The sequence below is a fragment of the Moschus berezovskii genome, chromosome 15 (genome assembly GCF_049115385.1).
Source record: "Moschus berezovskii isolate FMDL1 chromosome 15, NW_MosBer_1.0, whole genome shotgun sequence".
NCBI lineage: Eukaryota > Metazoa > Chordata > Mammalia > Artiodactyla > Moschidae > Moschus > Moschus berezovskii.
In genome coordinates, this window is record NC_142474.1 from 46,758,459 (window position 1) to 46,782,967 (window position 24,509).

Sequence of the window (24,509 nt, forward strand, 5' to 3'; positions counted from 1 at the left end):
ACAGTGCTAATCCTCAAGAGTCCATGTTCTGCAGCTGCCCTCTTGGCTAATGCTGTCTTTCTTCAGACAGATGACAGCGCAGTTCACCAGTCACATTCTTCTATGAGGACACACTCTACCATCTTGGCTGGCTGGAGATCCCCAAGTCCTGGAGGGATTGCTGCAGTGCCCATCACCCCTCAGCCCACAGCACTCTGCGAAGTCTGAGATGCTCTGGTAGTGCCCTGTGGCTACATCCCCGTCTCCCTGCCCCTTCACCATTTCTACTGCCCAGTGGTACCCAACCTCGTTACCAGGAGCCTACCAAGTGCCAGGCCTGTATGCTCAGAAGCGTCTGGGCCCCGGGCCCCAGACCCCACTCTAGAATGGGGATTAGCCACCCTCCCTCTCTCTCTCCTGTGCCCGCTTTGCCTCACCCTGGGCTTGTGAGTGTGTCTGTGTTTTAACACAAGCCCCACGCCTCACTCTAGCTGTGGAGCATCCACGCTGGGCTGCATGGGGACTGGCCAGAGCGGGAGGGCCAGGGGAGGGGGTAGGCAGAGCTTCTGGAGGAGATGAGGTAAAAGTAATTGATGTTGCCCGGCAGGCAGTGGAAGAGGCAGGGGATGCGTCAGTGTTGCCCGGAGCTGGCAGAGGTGTGAATGAGTGGAGGAGACGCACGCACTCCACTCCAAGTGTTCACCCCGGGATGGCGGTGGCTCAGGGACCTGTGGACCCCTCCTCCCCAGAACAGGTCAGTCATTTTCCAGGAGGTTGTGCCCCCTCTCTGGTGCCAGGCAGACTGGGAGGCAGGACTGGGGGTGGGAAGAGGGGCTGAGTGGTCTGTTCCAGGGAGGGGCAGGCACAGCCAGCCAGAGAGACAAACACCAGCAAAAGTGACACAGAAAGTTGCAACTGTGCAAAGGAGCAAGAAGAGTTAGCTGTGTGGCCGGAGCTCGGGAGAGGAGAATGGGGGTGTGAGGGTTCCCCCAGCCCAAGGACTGCTGAGAATCTGCTCTGTGTATCAAAGCTGCATTGCCTAGCTCTCAGGGAGATGGGCCTGAGGTGCCCAGGAATTGTACTAATCAATTTGGCCCCATTGTCTGTGCCATGGCAGTTACTTCTATGGGGAGAGTGGGTGAGGGGATGGGGGATTTGGTACAGGGGCTGCGTGGTGAGGATGGGGAAAGGGGGCGGGCTAGCATCTCAGCTGGGAGGTGACAGACCCTGCGGAATGTTCGCCAGTGTCCAGGACTAGGGTCCGGGTGGGGTGGGCACCACTGGTGTGCCCTCATCCCTGGAAGCCGGGGATGGGTGGGGATGGATGGCAGGAACAATGTGGCTGATGGCAGTGGGGGAGAGGGGACTGGGACAGTCACCTTCTTTCTCTGCAGCGCATCCTGACTTGACCTCTAGAAGGCAAGAGAAGGCATGTCCTCTGGGGAGATCTGGGTTGGGTTTGGGAGTACCATTATGCAGGCCTGCCCCCCACCCTCAGTTCTGCCAGGGTCCGCAACCAAAGCCACTTCCAAAATGCTAGCCCACTGCCAGCCATCTGGGGCAGAGGCTGCTCACGGCTGCCACAGTGCGGAGCAGGACTGCTGGGCTCCAGGGCAGAGACAGAGCCCACCCAGTGGTCCCGTCACTACTCCCAGGGTCTGGAGTGGAGCCTGGTGTGCCTGGGCTGCATCTCCTGTCTGCCGTCCACAATTTTGGTGGGTCAATACTGGCAGAGCCGTCTGCCAGTCAGGGCTCTGGGATGAAACAGCACTGGGCATGTCCTTGTCTCTCACCTCCCATGTGAGGGCCTGATTTCCTGAGAGGTGCCGTGAGGTTTTCCTTGAGGCAGGAGACACTAATAGCCCCTGCATACTGCTCCAGTCTGGGGTAGATTTTCCTATGGTTCCGCTCCTCCAGCCCGGCCCTTGACTCTTTCACGTGTCTGGATCAGGGAGCCAGTTGAAGGATGGAAGGCTTTGTCATTGCAGGGAAGGTGCTACCTCAGGAAGACAAGTTGGGGAACCAAGATCCAAGGGGTGTGAGGTCACGGGGTTTCCCAAGGCAGCCACGGTGTACTGTCATGGCTGTTCTGTCTGAATTCCCCGACTGGAGCTCAGAGAAGGCTGCCAGGGATCTGGATTTGGCTCATGGTCAGTCTGGGATGTAGGGTCTTGCCCGTTCTCCTCTGCAAAGTTTGTCTTGGATAGGACTTCATCCTTTGAGCAAACCCTGAAGCCTGCCTGCTCCCAGCAGGGCCTGCCCCACCTGGCCTGCTCCAGGAGTCCTCAGTGTCCACCGAGAACAGAAGAAGAGAGCTCTCAATTCACAGAAATATCCAGTGGACACTGCTCTTGGAGAGCGGGAGTTGGCAGCCTGAGCACAGCTATTGCCTAGAGTAGAAACCTGGGCTGCCTCTGAGTTTGGACAGGAAGAAGGGAGGGGCGCCTCTGCGGTGCGGGGTGGGAGGATGGCCTCTGGGAGCGGGCTCTGCAGCATTGTTTCATCTTTACACTTTGCTGTAGTTTCCAATTTTTTTTTAATCATAAGCTCATAAATGGAAAAAAAGCAATAACACCTTTTTTTTTTTTTTCTTGTTTAGAAAGCCAGTGGGAACTAATGGAAAATACAGGAGAGAGTCAGAAACAGCAAATTCCAGGCAAGGCAGAGCTACAGAATCTTAGGAGATCAATTGAGGTTGTCTGTCTGTCCCCTGATTTTATAGCTAAGGTCTCTCAATGCTGAGAATGGAAGAGGTTCAGACTCCTGGGGGTCCTGGTTCTAGAATGCTAGGATAAAAACCCCAGTGCGAGATCCCAGCCCTGCCAAGCCCACGGTGTTGGGGGGAGCTCTGGTTTCTGCCTTCGGAGCTGAACTGCCTGAATTCCAGGAGCTCACCCAGAACAGTGAATAAACAGAGGGCAGAGGGCTAGGGAGAGGACTTATATAAGCAACTGCTCAGTGTGGCTCAGCCTCCTGGGCAGGGACAGGCTGGGAGGTTGTGAACCCAAGACAGGTCCCAGGTCCTTGTGCAGGCATGGACACTGCTGCTTCTAAGGACAGGGGCGCTGAGGGTCTTATGTGTGTATGTCTTTGCATGGCAGATGTCATGGAGGATGATCAGCCAGCCCACCCATACAGCCGTGGGAGGCACGCCCTGTAGCCTGCATCCTGCTGAGCCTGGGGAAGCTGGGGCACAGGGCGAGGCAATCCCCATCCTGGACATCACCCATGAGGCCCACGAGGACGAGTCAGAGGTGAGAGTAGGGGCTATCCAGGGAGCCTGAGGAGGAGGGACCAACCCAGAAGGGCAACAGGCCACTCTGGTTTAACTCACCACCCAGGTGTGAGCAAGGGAGGAAGGTTGGAGGGCAGCGAGGGGCAGCAGACAGTGGGAGATGGGTGATGGGCAGCAGGAGCCTGGAGCCCGTCCAGTCGGCGGGGCTGAGCTGGGTTAGGCAGACGGGCCAACAGTCTGGGTCAAACACATGAGCACTAAGAGATTCTTTCGTGGGCACCTCAGAGCCAACAACCTCAGCAGGGACTGTTACTATCAGTGACAGGTCAAAAAGAATTTTCTTAGAATGAGAAAAATTATGCAAGGAGAAAAATACTTGTGCAGCATTAGAAAAGTCTCGCCAGCCTTGGGCATTGCTGTTCAGGAAGGAAATGGAGCGGAGTCCCCAGAGGAGGGCTGGAAGGGAACTGGAGCCCCAAGAAACCCCCACAGAAGGACCCTTCCCTCCAGTGTTCCTGGAGGAAGGTGGGCTTCCTTTGTCCTTTGCTGAGCGCCACACCCTCACCAGTCAGACTGCCTGCACATAGCTTGCACTGGAATGAAAAGTCAGAGGCCTTGCTGTGGACCAGGCCCCCATGGCAGCATTCCCTCCACAGCTCCTGAATGGGGCGCTGAAGGGCTGGGTTACAGGGCCAGGGAGCAGCGCCTGGTGCTGCTTCTGCTGGGAGCTCCTCCCACCACCTGCATGGTGTCATTGCACCTCCTTCTGCATAGCGGACCCCTCATTTTGTCTGTTACTTCCTGCCACAGTCCCATCCCCAATTCCAGTTCCAGGCTCCATTCCCCCAGGCTCGGGCCTCCAAGAGGCACAGCCAGCAGGGCTGAACTGTTGAGCGCAAGGCTCAGTAGTGTGCTGCTCTTCAGTGCCACCACTGACTCCTGAGGGCTCAGCCAGCCTGTGATTTGCTGCTGGCCACCCTCCTGGGCCCCTCCACACCAAGGGAGGAGCAGACACCTCAGAGGCCCAAGTCTGGTCCCATTGCACTTGGTCAGGCCTTGAACATCAAACCTTAGGACTTTGGTCTCTGCAAGAGGCCTTGCCCTTGCTCCACCTGTGAGGCCACTCTGGATCCTCGGTTGTCTCTCTTACGGCTATAACTGCTGCTTCGTGACCCCACCCATGTACTCTGCAGTGGCTGCAGTCCTCCATTGTGCCCCTAAGTAAATAGGCCTCATCTGGGGCACGTGCCCTGAAGGCTTCAGAGGACCAGCTGAGACCACTCTCGTTTAAGGCTGCGGGAGACCGGAGCACCTGCTCAGGGCTCCAGTCGAGGCTGTGGTCATGGAGAGTGAAGATCCCAAGCAACGGGGGCATGATAGAACCCCTACACAGACGCCCTCACTCAGGACAGAGGCCAGAGCCTCAGCTCAGTTCAGGAACTTAGGCAGAGAGGTTGTGATCAAGGTGAGCCAGCGCCGGTGGGCAGTGGTCCTGGTGTTCAGCTGCTATTCCATGTGCAACGCCTTCCAGTGGATCCAGTATGCCACCATCAATACATCTTCATGAACTTCCACGGGGTCAGTGCCTTTGCCATCGACTGGCTGTCCGTGTGCTACATGCTGATCTACATCCCTCTGCTCCTGCCGGTGGCCTGGCTCTTAGAGAAGTTCGGCCTGCGGACCATCGCCCTTGCTGGCTCTGTTCTCAGCTGCCTGGGGGCCTGGGTGAAGCTGAGCAGCCTGAAGCCACATCTCTTCCCAGTCACCGTGCTGGGCCAGGTCGTCTGCTCCGTGGCCCAGGTCTTCATCCTGGGTATGCCCTCCTGCATTGCTTCCATCTGGTTCGGAGATGATGAGGTGTCAGTCGCCTGCTCCACAGCTATCCTCGGCAATCAGTGTTCAAGGAGAAGCCTAAACATCTCCCCAGCAGGGCCCAGTCCCTGAGCTATGCCTTGGCATCCCCTGATGCATTGTACTCAAGTTCTATTGTCCGACTCTTCAAAATCCTCAACTTCCTCCTGCTTGTCGTCACCTGTGATCTGAATGCTGGTGCGTTTTATGCCTTGTCCACGCTGCTGACTCGCATGGTGATCTTCCACTACCCGGGGGAGGAAGTAAATACTGGAAGAATCGGCCTGACCATCATCACTACAGGAATGTTTGGGGCTGTGATCTCAGGCATCTGGCTGGATAGGACCAAAACTTAGAATGAGACCACTCTGGTTGTTCTATATCATGACTCTGGTGGGCATGGTGGGATTCACATTGACCTTGAACCTGGGACACCTCTGGATAATATCCATCACTGCTACTATCATTGGATTCTTTATGACCAGCTACCTCCCATCGGGATTTGAATTTGCCATGGAGCTGACATACCAGGTAATCAGAAGGCATGTCGTCTGGCCTCCTCAATGTGTCTGCTCAGGTATTCGGGATCATCTTCGTCATCTTCCAGGGCCAGATCATGGACAACTATGGAACCATGCCTGGGAACATCTTCCTGTGTGTCTTCCTGACCCTTGGAACACTGCTCACTGAAGGCAAACAGAGAAACTTCTGAGAATGTCCTTAGGCTCTTACAACATACATTCATGACTGCACTGTGTCTAATGACTGCACATGGATAAACATGGACAGGTTCTCCTGTGTAGGAGCATTAAAGTTGTTTCTGATTATTGTTATGAGTGATATTTTGATTAATGTTCTGGAAGCTGAATTTTGGGGCATTTTAAGTAAAGGATTTCCTTGAGAAATGGGGAAAAAAAAAAGCCTCAGACAGAATCAAACTGTTATTGTAGGATCAATATATAGGAAGCCTATTTGGCTGGGCTTTGTTTGGGAATGGATAAACTACGCCAGGCAGGCCTCATGCCCTCTGAAAAAATGCCCCCTGGACCCCATGCTATTGCTAGGCCTATCCCCAAAAAAGGCCCTAGGAGGTGGTGACAGGCTTAGCTGGGATTCTGTAGGGACCTGTCACACCAGGGCAGCCTTCTGTGACTTCACCCTGCTCCTACCCCAACCCTAGTGATCCTTTCATGCTCTCGTGACTTGAGAAATTCCCCTTTGTGGTCACGTTGAAGTTGCTTGTAAAAATTATGTGTTTATCTCATTAATGGCTTACTTCCCCCTGGACTTCTAGCTCTGAGTGGATCAGGGTGTATTTTGTTCCCTTCTGAATTTCCTGAGCCTGAGGTAGGGCCTGGCACATAGTAGTTGCTTGTAAACCTCTAAATGAATGCACACAGGCTCTGCTGGTCGGCTCTGGGTGCTCTGTGAAGGATTCCTGGTATTGGGCCCCAAACCTCCCAGGACCATGTGAGTCTTAGGGTCTCCTCTGGGCAGTGCTGGGTGGGAGGTGACACCTTTGTGCAGGACAAGGGTGTCTGTGCAGTAGTGCCCACGTGCTGTGCAAGCCCGAAGTGGCTGCCCAGATGTGCCCTCTGAGAACAAAGGGTACGTGGCTAGGAGGGCCACCATCAGGTGCTGGGGCCTCTGGGCCTGCCTTCCCAAATAGGCCTTCCTGGAAGGCGCAGGCCCGATGAGACCATTCCCCGACTCTGCACCTGTCGGTCAGTGTCAGAGTCTAGCAGCATGTCAAAGCACCAGGCCCATTTGTTTATTTGCCTGCGTGCCTTGAATCTGTCTCTTTCAAACTGAGGGTCAGTGTCACTACCGTGCTGTCCCTCAGGTAGGTCGTGCAGCTATGTCTCTGATCCTGGGTGTCCTCAGGGACACCTGGCCATTTCTCTCAGGAGAACAGCCCACCTCTGGGAGACTGTCTCTGTCACTCAGGGACTCTCTGGGCTTCTCTGTTGGTGACTCTCAGGGTCCTCCCTTGCCTCTGAGACTCCTCTGACCCCTCAGACTCTGGTTCAGGGAGGCTGACTCAGTGGGAGGGGTGGAAGGGATGTGACGTGGGGGATGGGTCTGCTCACCCGTATAAAGGGGCTTACTGGGTTAGTCCCAGCTGTGGGGTTGGGGTCCTCAGTGAGGCCTCGGGCCACCCAGTCCAGCCCTGCAGCTCCCCAGCAAGCCCGCACCCTTCCTTTGGGGTGACCCCTCCTCAGCCCTTCCTGATCAGCCCCCTCCTCTGTGGCCCTGCCCTCTCAGCTCAGAGACCCTTTTGCGGAGTCACTCACTCTAGTTCCCCTGAGGGAGTTGGAACTAGAACTCCCCAGAGTCTGTCCTCCAAGTCTGGCATGGTGCCTGCAGCTCTGGTCTCCTTCTCCAACTCATGGCCAGAAACTCCCCCCACCCCCCAGCCCAGGTCAGCTTCCCCAGGGCTCCCCTCCCCAGTCATGGGCAATCAGAGATGGCTCCCTGGCCCTCCCATCCTGAGTCCCAGAATGCCTTCCTCAGGTCTGGCCTAGCTCAGTTGGTTTCCCCTTCTTGTACCCTACAGCCCTGACCACCAGGTGTCCCCTACAAAAAGCCTTCAGCTGGGAGAGGGGTCCAGCGTCCCCTCCCCCACAGCCACCTGCCATGGACATCGTGCTCAGCCTGGCGATATGGTGGTGGTGGGTTGGGGGGCTGTCTGGACACAGGCCCCTTTGTGCCCAGCCCAGCTTGGCTGCTTGGTATGAGGCTCAGCTGCTCCCAGGTCCTCACCCAGAGGGGAGAGGGGAGACTTTGGAGGGGCTGGGGCTGGGGGGTTCTCGACTCCAGCTCCCTCTCAGTGTCCTACCTCTCAGATGCTGACAGCAGCTCCTCAGGTGGGCTGGTGCCCCCAGCACCCTGTGAGGCTGGTGAGGGAGGCCCCGCTTCACACCCTCTGGCAGCCACTTTTCCCTCTGTTGTCCTCTGCCAGGCCTGCCTGCAGCTTCTGCCAGCAGAGGGGAAGTCCAGGGTTAGGGTGGGGGCCTGGAGGGTCCATGGTGTCCCCAGTGGGGGAGGCCTGAAGGGTCAGGCACCTCATGCCAATGCCTTGCTGATGGTGGCTTTTCTCCTGTCTGCACAGATTGGTGCTATGCCCAGCGAGGCCACCCTGAAGGACCGCAGCCTCGAACGGGGCAACTGGGGCAACCAGATCGAGTTTGTACTGATGAGCGTGGGCTATGCCGTGGGCCTGGGCAATGTCTGGCGCTTCCCATACCTCTGCCATCGCAACGGGGGAGGTACCCAGTGGGCACAGGGCAGGGACAACTCATGTGGATAGAGCTCAGCCACCAGGGCCCAGCCACCCGGCACAGACCCCACTCCAGACAGGCTGGCCTCTGGCCCTAATCTCCTTTGCCCCCACCCCGGGCTTAGGTACCCTTTACCCCCTGACCTTGGCAGCCTGATCCCTCAAGGGGAGAAAAGGTAGAGAGGAAAGCAACCCAGCCTCCCAAGTCTCAGTTTTATACCCCCTGCATTTCAACAGCCGCCCCCAAAATGATTCGGTGGATATTTGAGGACCCCATCAGCTAATGTATGTGAAATTGCTTGGTTAAGTCATCAATTCCCAACCAAACATGGCAGCTCTAGGATGTGGGTTCAGCTCAGAGCAGATTTCCTGGGAACCCCTGTTAAGTTAAAAAAACAGGCCATGAGCAGCATGCCTCAGACTGAGGCTCTAGTCCAGGGCATGGCACACCCTCCTGGAAGCCCAGCCAATTGCAAAGGTACTGCTGTCGGGTTCTGAGCAGGAAGAGGGTGGGATCCCCCAAAGCTGGTCCTGAGCCAGTACTCTCCCTGCCCACCAGGAGCCTTCCTGATCGCCTACTTCATCATGCTCATCTTCTGCGGGATCCCCCTCCTCTTCATGGAACTCTCCTTCGGCCAGTTTGCAAGTCAGGGCTGCCTGGGGGTCTGGAGGATCAGCCCCATGTTCAAAGGTGAGGTCTGGATGGGGTACACACATACACACACGGGCCTCTGGGGGCTGTGCTGACTCACCTATCTGTATAAAGACTGTCAATCTCTATGGAACCCAGGTGTTGACCCAAGGTCCACATCAATGGGCAAGACCAGGGACACATGCTGGGATCCATTGTTTACTTGGCCTCCACCCTCTCCTCCTACCACATGCATACACAAAAGCCCTTCGCCCCCAGTTCGCTCCTGCCAAGGCTTTGACCTGCCCCTTCTGTGGCCCTCCACGAAAGCCTGCCCCTTAGGCCCTTCAAAGTTAGCTTCGCGTCCTTCAGCTAGGTGTGTGAGGCTGCTCCTCCCCCTCCCCTCCCCCAGGTGTGGGCTATGGTATGATGGTGGTTTCCATGTACATCGGTATCTACTACAACGTGGTTGTCTGCATCGCCTTCTACTACTACTTCTCGTCCATGATGTCCGTGCTGCCCTGGACCTACTGCAATAACCCTTGGTGCCGGGAGCCAGCGAGGGAAATCCTACCCGTGGCAAAGGTCAACTGGGGAAGAGGCCTGACAGGCAAAGGCTAATCAGAACTCGAGGAGCCCCCTGGACTTACCTGAGCATCTACCCCAAAGAAAACCGGAATCTGACTGATTTACTATCTTACACCTCTTACCAAGTCCTCTAATACTTACGGGGGTTTCCCCCCAACCACCTTTCTCTGAAAACATTAATTCAGAGCTGTAGTTTAAAAGTTCTCCTCGGCTTAATAGGAGTGTTCCAATCCAAGCCCCTCTGATAGCTTTCTAACTTGCATGACAAGTTTGTTCGGGCTCCTAAAATACAGGAATCTGTTGAAGAAGTTAAAATCACTAGAATAGTACTAGAAAAGATTTCATTGTTGAATCAATGCTTGCTGCAGTCTCCTCTATTGTTTCCTTGGAAATATATTAATCCTTTGACTCAACCACATCAGATCTTAAGTTAATAAGTTCCTTTCTTGCAACTCACTACACCGGTGCCTTATAGGAATGTAACTTTGTTATGTGTCTAGCACCTAACTTTAAGAAAGTCACCTTAAAAGAAAAGTCTTTTACTTGCTAACTAACCTATTGTTAGGAGAGAGGGCCATAAACTGTTAGCAGGCCCCCTGGCCAGAAGATGATGTAAACCACCTAAAAACTTTTATCACGAGATATACAAAAATGAGCCCTGATCCTGATAAGGGTCAAGACTGCTGACCCCACATGATTTTGGTGTGAATCTATACCTCCCTTTCTTTGTTTCTTATGCGCATAACTTAGGGTATAAAAGCAGCACTGGAAAATAAAGTTTTGGGCCTTGCTCACTGAAGCTTGGTCTCCCCGTGTCGTTCTTTCTCTTTTTCCGTCCTTTTCTCTATTCTCCTTTTTCTGGTTGAGATCCTTGGAGCGCTGGGCCCTCTGAGTTTACTTATCTGCCTGGGCTTCTAAGACCCACTCGAGGGGGTGCCCTGGTGGGGTACCTCAAGTGATTCGAGAGGGCGCCTGCGGCCTACGTAAACAGAGCAAGCCCCGTGCTGGGGTTTTATTGGTTTCCAGCGTAAACCAAGGAATCATCAGCCCCTGTCTCTTTCTCTCTCTCTCTAACGCCGACGCCATTCATCCCGAGGATACCCTGGGTCATATCGGGGCTGGACCCCGATACCTTGGAACACGCCCGACTGTGTGAGCCTGCTGAATAACACCATCACCACCAAGAACTTGCAGCCTCCTGCCCTGCCTGGCAGCATCTCTCAGGCACTCAGCCAGACCCTCCAGAGGACAAGCCCCAGTGAGGAGTACTGGAGGTGAGGCCCCCATGGGAACTGGGCTTCTAGGGGTTACCCTGGGAGCCTATCTTCAGCCTTCCCTCTTTGCTGAAGGGCAGTGGTCTGCAGTCTAGGGAGGGAGCCCCCCAGGAATGGAGCAGGGCAGGGCTGTGGGAAGAAATGTAAGACGCTCGCAGCCCACTTCAGGAGAGGCTGACACACAGGCTTTGTGAGTTTGTGAGCATCCTTACACAGCAGCATTGAGGTTCCAGCAGTCAGGCAGGTCAGACGAGGAAGGTCGAGGCAAAGAGGGGTGGCTTCCTGGTAAGCAGAAGAGCACGAGCAGAGGCCCTTAGTCGCAGATGAGCCTGAGGGAAACTGTTGTGACGACGGGTAACAGGTGTGTGGGGAACTCACCAGCCACGTGGTAGCCTACAGGGAACGTGACTTCTTGGAGGGCTTACAAGAATGAAGTGTAGACCTAGCCTTGCAGAACCAAAGAAGAGCTGTGGAAGTTTCCTGAGCACAGAGCTGTCATTATCAAGCTGTGTTTGGGAAGGGCAGCCTGGCACCTCTGAGTTCTCCGGACAGAGAACGGAGTCCCCGGGGCTGGCTTGAAGGGAAGCTGTTTCTGGGGATGTTTGGAACATCTTGTCCCAGCTGGATGGGTGTGAGGGCCCAGCAGGACATCCTGGAGGAAATTCCCCACGTCCTGTTGGGGAGCTAATGGGAAGAGGGCTTTGTGGGCTAGTGGGCAGGCCTCATTCATTCATTCCGCAAACATTTATGACGTCCACTCTGCTGGGCCCTGTGTGCCCACGGGGTATGAACAGCCCTGAGACCATGCCACGAGGAGGTCACAGTCTAGAAGGGAGATGGGTAGTTAGTTATTTGGGGTAGGGACCTCAGTGCAGGTATATGCAGGGATGTGGTGAGGGCAGTTAGTTATTTGGGGTAGGGACCTCAGTGCAGGTATATGCAGGGATGTGGTGAGGGCAGTTAGTTATTTGGGGTAGGGGCCTCAGTGCAGGTATATGCAGGGATGTGGTGAGGGCACGAGCAGGTGATCGAGGACGCTTCCCATGGACTTCCCTCAAGGTCCAGTGTCTAAGACTCCGAGCTTCCAGTGCCTCCACTGCAGGGGGCACAGGTTCAATCCCTCCTCAGGGAACTAAGATCCCACATGCCAAGCATGACAGGGTCAAAAAACAAATCATAAAAAAAGCCAAGACTTCCCAGAGGAGGGAGAAAGGAAGTATAGAAGGATTGGGAGACGTGGGCAGATGAGCTGCAGCCAGGAGGTGGCAGACTGGAGCTGGGGTTGGGAGCAGGTAGGACAGAGTATTGGGACAGAGGAGGCCAGGACATCAAAAGGCACAGGGCTTCCCCTGCCGGTCAGAGGGTTTGAGCTTTCTCCATGCTGTGATGGAGAGTCAGGGCTGAGCAGTGGAGGTCCCAGTGACACTCGAAGTCCTAGCAGGTCCACATCCTCTAAGCTGAAGGCCAGCACTCAGAGCTTCAGGGCCCAGTATTCCTGGGCTGCTGCTGCTGCATATGTGCTCAGTCGTGTCTGACTCTTGGCAACCCCATGGACTGTAGCCTTCCTGGTGCCTCTGCCATGGAATTTTCCAGGCAAGAATACTGGCATGGGTTGCCATTTCCTACTCCAGGGGATCTCCCTGACCCAGGGATTGAATCAGTGTTTCCTGCACCTTGCATTGGCAGGCAGATTGTTTACCACTGAGCCACCTGGGAAGGCCTTGTGCCACACTATAGATGTTCAAAGATGGTTAAGATGTGGTCACCGTCCTCAGGACTCATGGTGGGGACCATAGAGCCGTTGTCTCCAAGTGAGGTTTGGGCAAAATTACCTCTGGGCAGATTCAGTCATTCAGTCATTGGACGGGTCATTTCCTAAGCACCAAGTAGGTACCAAGAACTGTACTCAAAACAGGGACAGAGCGGGGAGTAAGAGACTCCGCCCACTTAGGTATTCTGTTACATTTGGGGCATGGTGTGGACTGGGCAACTTGATCTAGACTAGGGAGAACCTTCTGGAAGGTTCCAGAAGCACAAAGCCTGGAGATGCTCCAGAAATTATCACCCCTGGGGCTCTCTTCCAGGGTGGAGCTACTGCTTGGCAAAGAAAACTAGCCATAGGTCAGGAGGTCCACAGGATAGCCCGCTGAACTCCACTCCTTGTTGGGGGCTGGAGCCAGGCCTCCCTAAGGAGCCGCAGTCCCAGGCAGGACTCCTTCCCTTCAGGATGGCTCCTTGCTGCCCCCTCCTGAAGAGCCTAGGGAAGTGACCTTAGAGAGGGCTGCTCAAGCTGGCTTCAGCAAGATGAGGTGAGCAAGGACCCCCATTTCTGGGCACCTACTATGTGCTTATTGTTGTTTAGTTGCTCAGTTGTGTCCAACTCTTTTGCAACCCCATGGGCTGTAGCTCTCCAGGCTCATCTGTCCATGGGACTCTCCAGGCAAGAATACTAGGGTATGTTGCCATTTCCTTCTCCAGGGGATCCTCCCAACCCAGAGATCAAACCCAAGTCTCCTGCATTGGCAGGTGGGTTCTTTATCCCTGAGCCACCAGGGAACTATGTGCTAGGCATATTATGTAATATCACCCCCATTTTCAGATTCAGAGACTGATTCCCCAGTGTTAAGGAACTCGGCCACAATGCTATGTCAGGATATACATGTGTCAGGTTATGCATGCCCCACTGTGCCCGGTGCCTAATGTGAATTAGGCTGATGATACTCTGTACGCATTCTGGGTCCACAGTCTCCAGCGACCCTTTGGAAAGCTGCACAATCTCATTTGAGCCCCACAGCAACCCTGTTAGATAGTGTGTGCCGGTTTTATAAAATATTCCCATTGTACAAGTGAACAAAGCAAATCAAGAGAAAGATTGACTCCTCTAAAGGGAGAAGAGTTCCCAGGGCAGATTTCTGAGCCCACGTCTGCCTTTTGCCCACCCTTTATCCTCCAGCCTTCCCTGCCCTCACCACGTCTTTACAGCATTACCTTATAGTCCTCTGAGAGCTGATTTGATGCCTGCCAGGCAGGCCCTAAGCCCAGGACCATTCCCTCATCTCCCCAGCAGACACCTGACACCCAATGGGACTTGGATCCCAGCAGGGGATCCAAGAGGTCTCAGTGTCTTCATACCAGCTCTAGAGCCGCACAGACCTCACTCAAATTCTGGCTCTGCTACATACCAGCTTGGCTTTGTGAAGTCACCAAACCTCTTTACGTCTCAACTGTTCATCCATTAAGTGGTTGAACAGTGGTTACAACATCATTCTTGTTATTATAAAGATGTAGCAGAAATCACTAAGACAGTGACGGGTGCTCAGTAAGCACAGTGATAGCCACTGCTGGAGATGCAGTGAAATAGATGAGAGTGTCCTGTTCTCAAGGTGTTTACCATCTGGTTGGGGAAATTAAAAAATAATGCAGAATAAGTCCAGAGATGTTATGTGAAAGCCAACTGGTAAATATGTGTGGTTCCAAAAAATTTTCAGTTAGTTGTTTGGTCTCAAAAGCACATGGTCCAAAACCAAAACCAAACATTAAATATGGTGCCATAAAAAGAAAGTTAGAGTTGAGAAGATTAGCCTTCCAAACTCTTTAAACCCTTGTATTGTATGCTGAACTCTTGCAATAAGAAAATAATACAAAGCACTACCAGCTTAACATATGTAACTAGATAAAGTTTTTAGAGAGTCTTTTGAGCAAGGAATGGGTTCTTTGAATGCTGGTGCTTAAAGTAAATCACCTCTCAGCTGTAGCAGTAAGACTCGGTGGCTATTCTGGAAGGCAGAGCCTCCCAACACGATGTGCCCTAAAAAGTGTGCCAGTCCAGTTGGGCTTGGGCAGCCCAGAATCTCCAGCCTTGCTGCCTTCAGCTCTGAGTGACTTTGTCTATTTGCTCCATGGGCCCAAACTATTTTTTTCTGCATGTCCCAAAGGGAAAAAGATTGAAAGCACAGCTGCAAGGGTCCAGGAGCCACTCCTGGGAAGCGGGGGTGGATCTTATTCATCCCTTTATCTTTGGTTCCCCCATGCACGGAGAGCCTGGAAAGTTTCTGACCCTGATGCCCCTTGAGCGAACCAACACAGAGGCAGGAGTTTGGCAGAAGAGGGATGTGTTGGTCAGCGCTCTCTGCAGGTCACAATATGAAGGGCAGCCTAGGAGAAGATTTGAGGCAGAGGCCTTCTAAGGTGCTTGCAAGTCTGACAGTCTGGTGGTCTGAGCAAACAAACAAATCCTGGACCTGGCAACATTGTCCCATGAGGGACCAGGGTGACCACCTGTCACAAGGTATTAAACATGTTTTCATGAGGTTTGAGAACTTGAGTTAGAAAAAAAAAGTAAAAATAGCTAATATTAGAGGCCAGCCTATGAGCTATGCTAAGAAGTCTTCACTGAAAGAGGGGAAAGAAAGGAGCCTGTCTTTTTCTAAATTTGTCTACAGATTATCCTAGATTGATGTTATGATGCCCATTTTAAAGATGAGGAGACTGAGGCTCAATATGTTTGTCTCTTGCTCATCAGTTCTAGCCTGGATAACTCCAACAGCCAAGCCAGTCCCCCTCCAGATACTCCCCTTTATACTTCGCAGTCCATTTTCCATGATGTTAATTCATTCATCCATTCAGCAAATGCTTATTGGGCATGGCTCTGTGCCAGGCAGTTTGCGAACCACTGGTTGGATACGAGAGTGAACAAAACAGAGAAAAACCCTTGCCTTCATAGAAGGCAGATAACAAACTGAATAGTAAAATGTACAGTATGATAGAAAGAGACATACTCGGGAGGAAAATACAGCCAAGAATGGGGTAAGGTATGCCAGGCTGGGGCTGGGATTGCAGTTTTAATCTGGGTATCCAGAATACGCCCCTTTGCAAAGAGGACACCCAAGTAAAGATTTGAAGGAAGCAAGGAGGGAGGCAACCGTGTTGACAAACCCAGCTGCGTAATTTGTGGGGTCCAGCACAAATGAAAAGATGGGGCCTCTTGTTCAAATGTGTTCAGAATTTCAAGATGGCAATGGCAGGACATTAAGCCAAGTACAAGGCCCTTCTAAGCACGGGGCCATGTGTCCCTGCACAGATCTCACACCCATGTGGACACGTGGAGGTCTGGGGAAAGAGTATGCCAGACAGGGAAGAGCATGTGTAAAGGCCCTGAGGTGGGAGTAGGCCTGGCACGTTTCAGGAACAAGGAACCCAATGCAACTGGAGCAGTGAGTAAGGGGGGAGGCAGCAGGAGGAGAGGAGATTTGAGAGATGGCAGTTAGGAGATAGTGGATCATGAAGGGCTTTGTAGCCACTGTATGGACTTTGGTTTTTCCATGGCCAGAGATGGGAGCTGCTACAAGGTTTTGAGCCAAGGAGAGGCCCTGAGAGACCTCTTCTAAAAACCCTCCAGAAGCTTCTCATTGCTCTCAGAATAAAATCCAAACTTCTCCATCTTGACTTTACAACTTCTCTTGGTCTTGTTCCTTCCTGTCTTCATCCTTCTCTATTCCCCTCCCCTTCTCCTCCAGCCTTCCTGAGTTACTGACATGCCCAGGCAGTTCTTGACCCTGCCCTGCTGGCATGACCTGACCCTGACCCATGCCCTCAGCCGGGCATGTGCTTTCATTTCTCTTCACTCACTTTTTCCCCATCCTTCAAACTTTGGCTCAAGCCTCCCCTCTTCAGGAATACTTCCAGTGTGTTCCTCCCCATGGGGTTAAGCTGCTCCTGACAATGCCCACAATACCTGATTTAGGTCAGTATGCCCAGCATCTAGCAATGGCTTGGCACATCAACATCCAGTAGATTGAAGAAACCCAGCTGGCATGGCACAGGGCTCCAGAGATAGTCATGCATACTCAGGAGAGGAATTCAGGTTCAAGTCTAGGCTTGTGTGCTCCAATGTGTGTGCTAAGTCGCTTTAGTCATGTCCAACTCTTTGTGACCCCATGGACTATAGCCCTGAATGCTCCTCTGTCCATGGGATTCTCCGGGCAAGAATAGTGAAACGGGTTGCTGTTTCCTCCTCTAGAGGATCTTCCCAACCCAGAGATCAAACACACATCTCTTAGGTCTCCTGCATTGACAGGCGGGTTCTTTACCACCAGTGCCACCCGGGAAGCCTCTGTCTTTTCTCAGTACTCCACTGCCTCCCTCTGTTCATCAGAGTTGGAGGACTAGTGTTGGTGAAAAGGTCCCAGAAGGCTTCCTGGAGGAGGTGACGCCAGATAGGGTGCGTCCAGTCTGGAGGAGAGGGCCTTCCTAAAGGAAAGGCCTGGGCTGGGTCTGAGAAGGGACAGGGAGTCCTCCACACCCCAGGGGCTGAGGAAGCTAGCCCAGGCCTGGGGTGTGGACTTCAGGCACCCTCGAGGATCCTGGGAGAGGCAACAGGCAGAGAGGCCTGGGAAGGCTGGGGCTGGGGCCTCGCCAAGGCTCCTATCTCAGACAAGCTGGCTGCTGGGACTCTGTGAGAAAGGAGGGAGCTGCTAGGCTGGGCCCTGGGCCTTGGGATTGTGTTGCTGGATGGTGCGGCTGGCCCTCAGTGACAGAGTACCCCCTTCTAGGTTCCAAGTGCTGAAGTTGTAGGATGACATTGGAAATTTCGGGGTGGTACAGGTGCACCTCCTCAGCTGCCTCCTTGTCTCCTGGGTGGTCGTCTTCCTCTGCCTCATGCAAGGGATCAGGTCTTCAGGGAAAGTAAGTCCCCCTCTCTCCAGGATCTGTGCCCACCCAGAAATATCCTGCCTCCCCTGCCTGGGTTTTGTGTGTGGAGGGGTGGGTGGGGGTGTGATGAAAGCATGTAGGAGGGAAAGAGGGATGAGAGGACCAGTGGTGGTTGAGGGGGCAGGTTGGGGGGTGGAGTGGGAAGAGCCCAAAGGAGTCCAGTGGGGCCCCTCTCACCCCCAGGTGGTGTACTTTACGGCCACATTCCCCTATGTGGTGCTGACCATCCTGTTCTTCCGTGGTGTGACCCTGGAAGGAGCCTCTACGGGCATCAAGTACTACCTGACCCCAAGGTGGGACAAGATCCTGGAGGCCAAGGTGGGCTGTGGGTGGAAGGTGACCTGGAGGGACGGGGAGGGGCAGAGAGGCACCAGCCTCTGACCACAGCTCCTCCTGCAGGTGTGGGGGGACGCTGCCTCCCAGATCTTCTACTCGCTGGGCTGTGCATGGGGCGGTCTCATCACCATGGCTTCCTACAACAAGTTCCACAACAACTGTTACCGGTGAGAGTCTCTCTGCCAGTGGTGGGGCTGCCCCCTGTTCCTTCGCTCTCTGCAGCCTGATCCTGCTTTCCCCAGACCCACCAGATCCAGAGCAGCCTTCTGGCCTGCCAGCACCATCCCTTCCACTCACAGCCTGGAGATCCTGGCAATGCCGGGTCTGGTTCCAGTCACTGCAGAACAGAGAACACTTAGGCAGAAGAGAGAAGGGGTGACGATAGTGATGCCCCAGGGGTCTGTAAGCACTCAAGAGCCTCATGCCCACTTAAAGAGGCCCAGAACAGACCAGAGAGGAGATTGGTGGTATTTTTGTTTCTAGAACTTTCCCTGTCTCCAAGTCTGCTGGCCCAAATTGGTCAGGGGGAACTAAGCTGCATGTCCTGACCACTTGTTTCCCTCCCTATTAGAGACAGTGTCATCATCAGCGTCACTAACTGTGCCACCAGCGTCTATGCTGGCTTTGTCATCTTCTCCATCCTGGGCTTCATGGCCAATCACCTGGGTGTGGACATGTCCCACGTGGCAGAGCACGGCCCGGGCCTGGCCTTCGTGGCATACCCAGAGGCCCTCACACTGCTGCCCGTCGCCCCAATCTGGTCCCTGCTCTTCTTCTTCATGCTCATCTTGTTGGGGCTGGGCACTCAGGTACGAGGTGCGGGACTCGAGTCTGTGGCTTGGGGCCGCAGGAGGCAGGGCCAGGGGTAGGCCCCTGCTCTGATGGCCGTATCCTGCAGTTTTGTCTCCTAGAGACACTGGTTACAGCCATTGTGGATGAGGCAGGGAATCAGTGGATCCTGCAGAGACAGATGTGTGTGACCTTGGGCGTGGCTGTGACTGGCTTCCTTCTGGGCATCCCCCTCACCAGCCAGGTAAGAACCAAGGGAAAGGCTGGGCCGGAGTTGCCAGGGTATGGGGTGGGGGGAAGACAGCAGAGAGAAGGGGACTGTAGCCTCAGGCACCCCCAACTCAGCTGCCCACTGACCCATAGGCAGGCATCTACTGGCTGCTGCTGATGGACAACTATGCGGCCAGCTACTCCTTGGTCATCATCTCCTGTATCATGTGTGTATCCATTATGTACATTTACGGTAAGTGCCCAAGCTTCCACGGCCTCGCGTGTCCCAGCCCCTGGCCTGCTCACGCTGTTCTGTGGGCTGCTGACCTCTCTTTCTCCAGGGCACCAGAACTACTTTGAGGACATCCAGATGATGCTGGGGTTCCCATTGCCCTGCTTCTTCCAGATCTGCTGGCGCTTCATCTCACCAACTATCATCTTTGTAAGTTCCTTGCTGGTCCCTCCCCTGCTTCCCCTGTGGCAAGCGTCCTTCTCTTGGGAACCAGCCAAGGAAGAGCAGGAGCCCAACCATTAGGCAGGATCTCCCCCTGGGGGCTCCGTACCTACAGCTCTGGTCACTTGAAGTCTGAGCGAAGCTGTATAGAGTCAGACAGGTGTGGAGACTCAGAACCACCCAAGCCCTGGCCTTGGTTTAGGAAGGGAGCACAGGGCCCTGTATTTGACGGAAGACAGTGCCCAGCTTCAGAAGGGGAAAATAGACTGGCAGCAGCTGAGAGTCAGCCCACCCTCCCTGATATTTCCACCTGGCATCCCCCCAGAGGAGCCTCGGAAATCATAACTGACTTTGGTGTTGGCCTCTGACAGCTTCACTGAGCTCGTGTCTCTAGTCCCTCATAGCCGAGGTGCTTGGAGTACTCAGGGTATGTGGTGTGAATGCATGTTCCAGAAGCAGGCTGTGCAAGTCAGGTATCAGCTCAGGATCCGGGACACCCTCCTAAGCCACCCTGGAATAGGCTGGCTTGGGAGGGAGAGTTCTGGGTTTCTACCAGTATTCAACACCTGGAAGACAGACCCCCCAGCAGGGAGTGGAAGTGGTGGAGGGAAAGCCCACCATGACCAGGAACAATATACTAAGTCTCGTGATACAACTCTCCACGGTTTCATTATTATCCCCACTTTACAAATGAGGAAACTGAGGTCCTGAGCTGTTAAGTAATTGACCCAAGGTTATATAGTTTCTAATAGAGCCCTCATGCGAAGCAGGTGGTCTGATCTGGAGTGTGTGTGCTGGGCCCATGCTGCACTAGAAACAAGTTTAGGAGGAGGAGTGGTCTGTGGACTACAAACCTTCTGATTTTGTTCCTTTATGATCAGGGTGAGAAGTCAGGACAGGGGTTGGGGGGAGGGATTTGCTAGTGTAATGGTCCCTCCACAGAGAAGAGGCAGGGCCATCTCTGAGTGACAGAGAGGGGTCAGCCTGAGGGTCAGGGCAGTGTCTGGAGTCGTGCCCCCCGTCATGCCAGTTCTGTGTCGCAGAGAGGTCAGCACCAGATTTCCACATTGGGTCATGTTTCTGGAAAAAAAAAAGGGCCTTGAGGGCTGAGGCCTCCATCACATGGGGTGTGGTATCTTCCCAAGCTTGGCACAGGCACCAGTTCTGGCCAGTGGCTCAACTTTGAAATAGGAGGAGAGGAAGTGTCCTGTAAGCTGTGGGAGGTGGGGGAAGGCAGACGCCACAGCCAAGTGCTGTGCCCTCAGGGGTTGTGGCTTTGGCCCAGGACCTGCCCTGGGGGAGCTCATCCTCTAGGACTCCCAGGAAGCTGCTGCCCTGTGGGGAGACCCAGGGCACCGCCCAGGCAGGGCAGAGGCAGGAGGCAGTAGGCAGTCTGGGTCCAGTGTCTCCAGGAAACTGAGGCAAAGCCCACAGCATCCTCTCTGTTCTCAAAAACCCAGGCTGGAATCACCTTCGGGTGAGGATGCCAGGCTCTGTGGACTGCATGCTTCTGGACTGTTAGTTTTCTTTTGGAGGCTTTACTTCTTCATAGTGCTAAAAAGATTTTTTTTTTTTTTTTTTTACAAACTCCATCTTTCTATCAGCTCAAATAAAGAACTTGTCCACACGTTAGATCAGGCTCTAGTTCCATTCAGGAAACTTGTTTTGAGCTCCTCTAAGTGCAGCATCCCCTGGATGTGGGTCTTCTAGAATTTAGACACTAAAAAGGCTGGAGGGGCCTGAGCTCCAGGACGTGGCTGAAGGCATGGGAGGTGTATGCTGTGGCCTCCTGGCAAGCAGTACCCATTGTCCCAGGCCCTCCAAGTGGCCCATGAACCACCTGCCTATCTTTCTGCTTCCTGTAGTATTTTTGTTGCTGCAACCCTAGGCTTTATCTCTGGTGTCCCTCTTCTCTTTCCAAAGTGGTTTCTGAGAGCACTCCCAGCCTGACAACGGTTTCTAGGCTTCGGAGCCTATCCCGGCTGTCCACTGCTGTCTCTGCAGCCATAGACTGGCAGGACTTCTCCCTTTCTTTTCCCCCATTGCTCCCACCTCCCTGCATAAGTCAGTTCAGATGAGCACATGAGATTGTGCCAGGTACTGTGCTGGGCACTGGAGACCTATAGCTGATGCAATCCCAGGAGATCCCAGGTCTGGAGGAAACATTCAAAAAATGCTTCAGTTCAGTTCAGTCACTCAGTTGTGTCTGACTCTTTGTGACCCCATGAACTGCAACACACCAGGCCTCCCTGTCCATCACTAACTCCTGGAGTCCACCCAAACTCATGTCCATTGAGTTGGTGATGCCATCCAACTATCTCATCCTCTGTCGTCCCCTTCTCCTCCTGCCTCAATCTTTCCCAGCATCAGGGTCTTTTCAGATGAGTCAGTTCTTCGCATCAGGTGGCCAATGTATTGGAGTTTCAGCTTCAATATCAGTCCTTCCAATGAACACCCAGGACAGATCTCCTTTAGGATGGACTGGTTGGATCTCCTTGCAGTCCAAGGGACTCTCAAGTGTCTTCTCCAACACTACAGTTAAAAAAATTCTTCAGTTCAGTTTCGTCGCTCAGTCGTGTCCAACTCTTTGCAACCCCATGAATCACAGCACGCTAGGCCTCCTTGTCCATCACCAACTCCCAGAGTTCACTCAAACTGACATCCATCGAGTCGGTGATGCCATCCAGCCATCTCATCCTCTGTCATCCCCTTCTCCTCCTGCCCCCAAACCCTCCCAGCATCAGAGTCTTTTCCAGTGAGTCAACTCTTCGCATGAGGTGGCCAAAGTTTTGGAGTTTCAGCTTTAGCATCAGTCCTTCCAATGAACACCCAGGACTGATATCCTTTAGAATGGACTGTTGGATCTCCTTGCAGTCCAAGGGACTCTCAAAAGAGTCTTCTCCAACACCACAGTTCAAAAGCATCCATTCTTTGGCAATCAGCTTTCTTCACAGTCCAACTCTCACATCCATACATGACCACGGGAAAAACCATGGCCTTGACTAGACGGACCTTTGTTGGCAAAGTAATGTCTCTGCTTTTTAATATGCTATCTAGGTTGGCCATAACTTTCCTTCCAAGGAGGAAGCGTATTTTAATTTCACGGCTGCAATCAGCATCTGCAGTGATTTTGAAACCCCCCAAAAAAAGTCTGACACCGTTTCCACTGTTGCTCCATCTATTTCCCATGAAGTGATGGGACCAGATGCCATGATCTTCGTTTTCTGAATGTTGAGCTTCAAGCCAACCTTTTCACTCTCCTCTTTCACTTTCATCAAGAGGCTTTTGAGTTCCTCTTCACTTTCTGCCATAAGGGTGGTGTCATCTGCATATCTGAGGTTATTGATATTTCTCCTGGCAATCTTGATTCCAGCTTGTGCTTCTTCCAGCCCAGAGTTCGTCATGATGTTCTCTGCATATAAGTTAAATAAGTAGGGTGACAATATACAGCCTTGACGTACTCCTTTTCCTATTTGGAACCAGTCTGTTGTTCCATGTCCAGTTCTAACTGTTGCTTCCTGACCTGCTTAGATGGAAAATGCCATTGAAACCTTAAAGGCCACAGATTCGGCCTTACTTCAGCAGGCAGTGGGGGGCTGCTGCAAGTCTTTGAGTAGCACTGACTTCCAAGGGCCACAGCAACTGAACAGTTTCTTGCCTGCTTCAGGATTATCCAGAAGCCAAACCCCTTACCCTTCTGCAGTGCCCACCTGCCCATCATATCCTGGACCCCTGGTGCCATCAGCTTCTTCCGCTACCCAAACGTTGATGTCACCCCTGCCCTCCCTGAAATGCCTCTTTCTAGTCTGGGAAACTGGAGAGGGAGGGGAGCAGTGCTGGTAGGAGGCCTATGGACTGGGTGGGGCTGGGCAGGACTCACACCCACTCCCAACCCCCACTCTTTGCAGTTGATTCTCATCTTCCTGGTGATCCAGTACCAGCCAGTCACTTACAACCAGTACCAGTATCCAAGCTGGGCTGAAGCCATTGGCTTCCTTAGGGCTCTGTCCTCTGTTCTTTGCATTCCATTCTACGCCCTGTTCCATGTCCAGAGAACAGATGGGGACACCCTCCTCCAGGTGAGGGGTGGGGGCAGGGGCAGCCAGGTGAATCAGGAGGGGGTGGATGGCTGAATGGCGCTCCAGGACTCCCTTCTGAAGCACTCTGCTCACCTGTCTCTGCCCCATGCCTACCTCTCATGCAGCGTTTGAAAAACTCAACAAAGCCAAGCAAAGACTGGGGTCCTGCCCTCCTGGAGTACCAAACAGGGCGCTATGCCCCCACCATTCCACCTTCCCCTGAAGATGGGCTTGAGTTCCAGCCGCTGCACCCGGACAAGGCCCAGATTCCCATGGTGGACAATAATGACTCCAGCCGTCTGCAGGACTCCCAGATGTGAGCACAGCTGCTGGGGGGAGTGCCCCACCCCCACCCTGTGCTCCCAATACAGAGACTGGGGAGACAGTGGATAGGTGTCACTGCCTGCCCCCAACCATGCCCTGGCCAGGGGTGGCACCTGTCACCTTGGCCACCTCTGCTAGCATGGTCATTCGTGCTCATGTCCCTAGTGTTTACAGGTCCTTTAGATGCCAGGATGGCAGCTGGCGGGTGTGGGTGATGTGGGGGTTGCTGGGGGGCCCAGTAGCACTTTGGAGGGGTCTTAGGTCAGGTCCTCAGATGCCTGCTGGGCTTCACATGGCCTCTGATGCCCCCACACTTTGCCCTGAGCTGAGGTTCTGGGTGGGTCCCCTACCTGTCCCTGTCCCTGAGTCTTCGGCCTCCTGACCAGTGTTCCCGCCCTTGGGGTGGACCTGTCTCTGCCCAGGCTAATTCAGATCTTCCTACCTGGACGCAGGATGAGGGGCCGGGGAGGGGGCGCGCTGTGCAGTGTTACAGGTCAGGCAGTGCGGCCCGGCCCTTTTGTCTTATCTGTGGTTGCTACTCCCTCGCTCTTGGCCTTGGGCCCAACCTGTCTTCCAGGCCTGCCTGCACATTACTCGGCAACTTGGAGGTCTCTGTGCCTCCTTCCAGTACTGACTGTCAGGGCCAGCCCAGCAGAGGCCCATGACCCAACAGCCCGCCCAAAGAATTTGTTTCTGGCGGGTAGGGATGGGATGACGCTCAGCAGGAGGTTTGAGCCCAGAGCACCAGGGAAGTGGACCCTACACGAC

The 24,509-nt window shown here is 53.8% G+C and overlaps 1 protein-coding gene and 1 pseudogene across 1 annotated transcript; both read left to right on the forward strand.

Annotated features, from left to right (window-relative positions):
* Positions 1–641: 641 nt before the first annotated feature.
* On the forward strand, positions 642–23,737 carry LOC129555344 (sodium- and chloride-dependent glycine transporter 1-like). Its single transcript, XM_055424654.2, is given in 15 exon segments — positions 642–662; positions 665–733; positions 8,178–8,334; positions 8,905–9,036; positions 9,389–9,516; positions 10,696–10,838; positions 17,390–17,522; positions 17,733–17,867; positions 17,949–18,052; positions 18,457–18,694; positions 18,784–18,918; positions 19,038–19,137; positions 19,226–19,326; positions 23,247–23,417; positions 23,543–23,737. Coding segments are annotated over 15 exon segments (1,962 nt in total).
* LOC148775435 (choline/ethanolamine transporter FLVCR2 pseudogene) lies at positions 4,533–5,777 on the forward strand (annotated as a pseudogene).
* Positions 23,738–24,509: the final 772 nt, after the last annotated feature.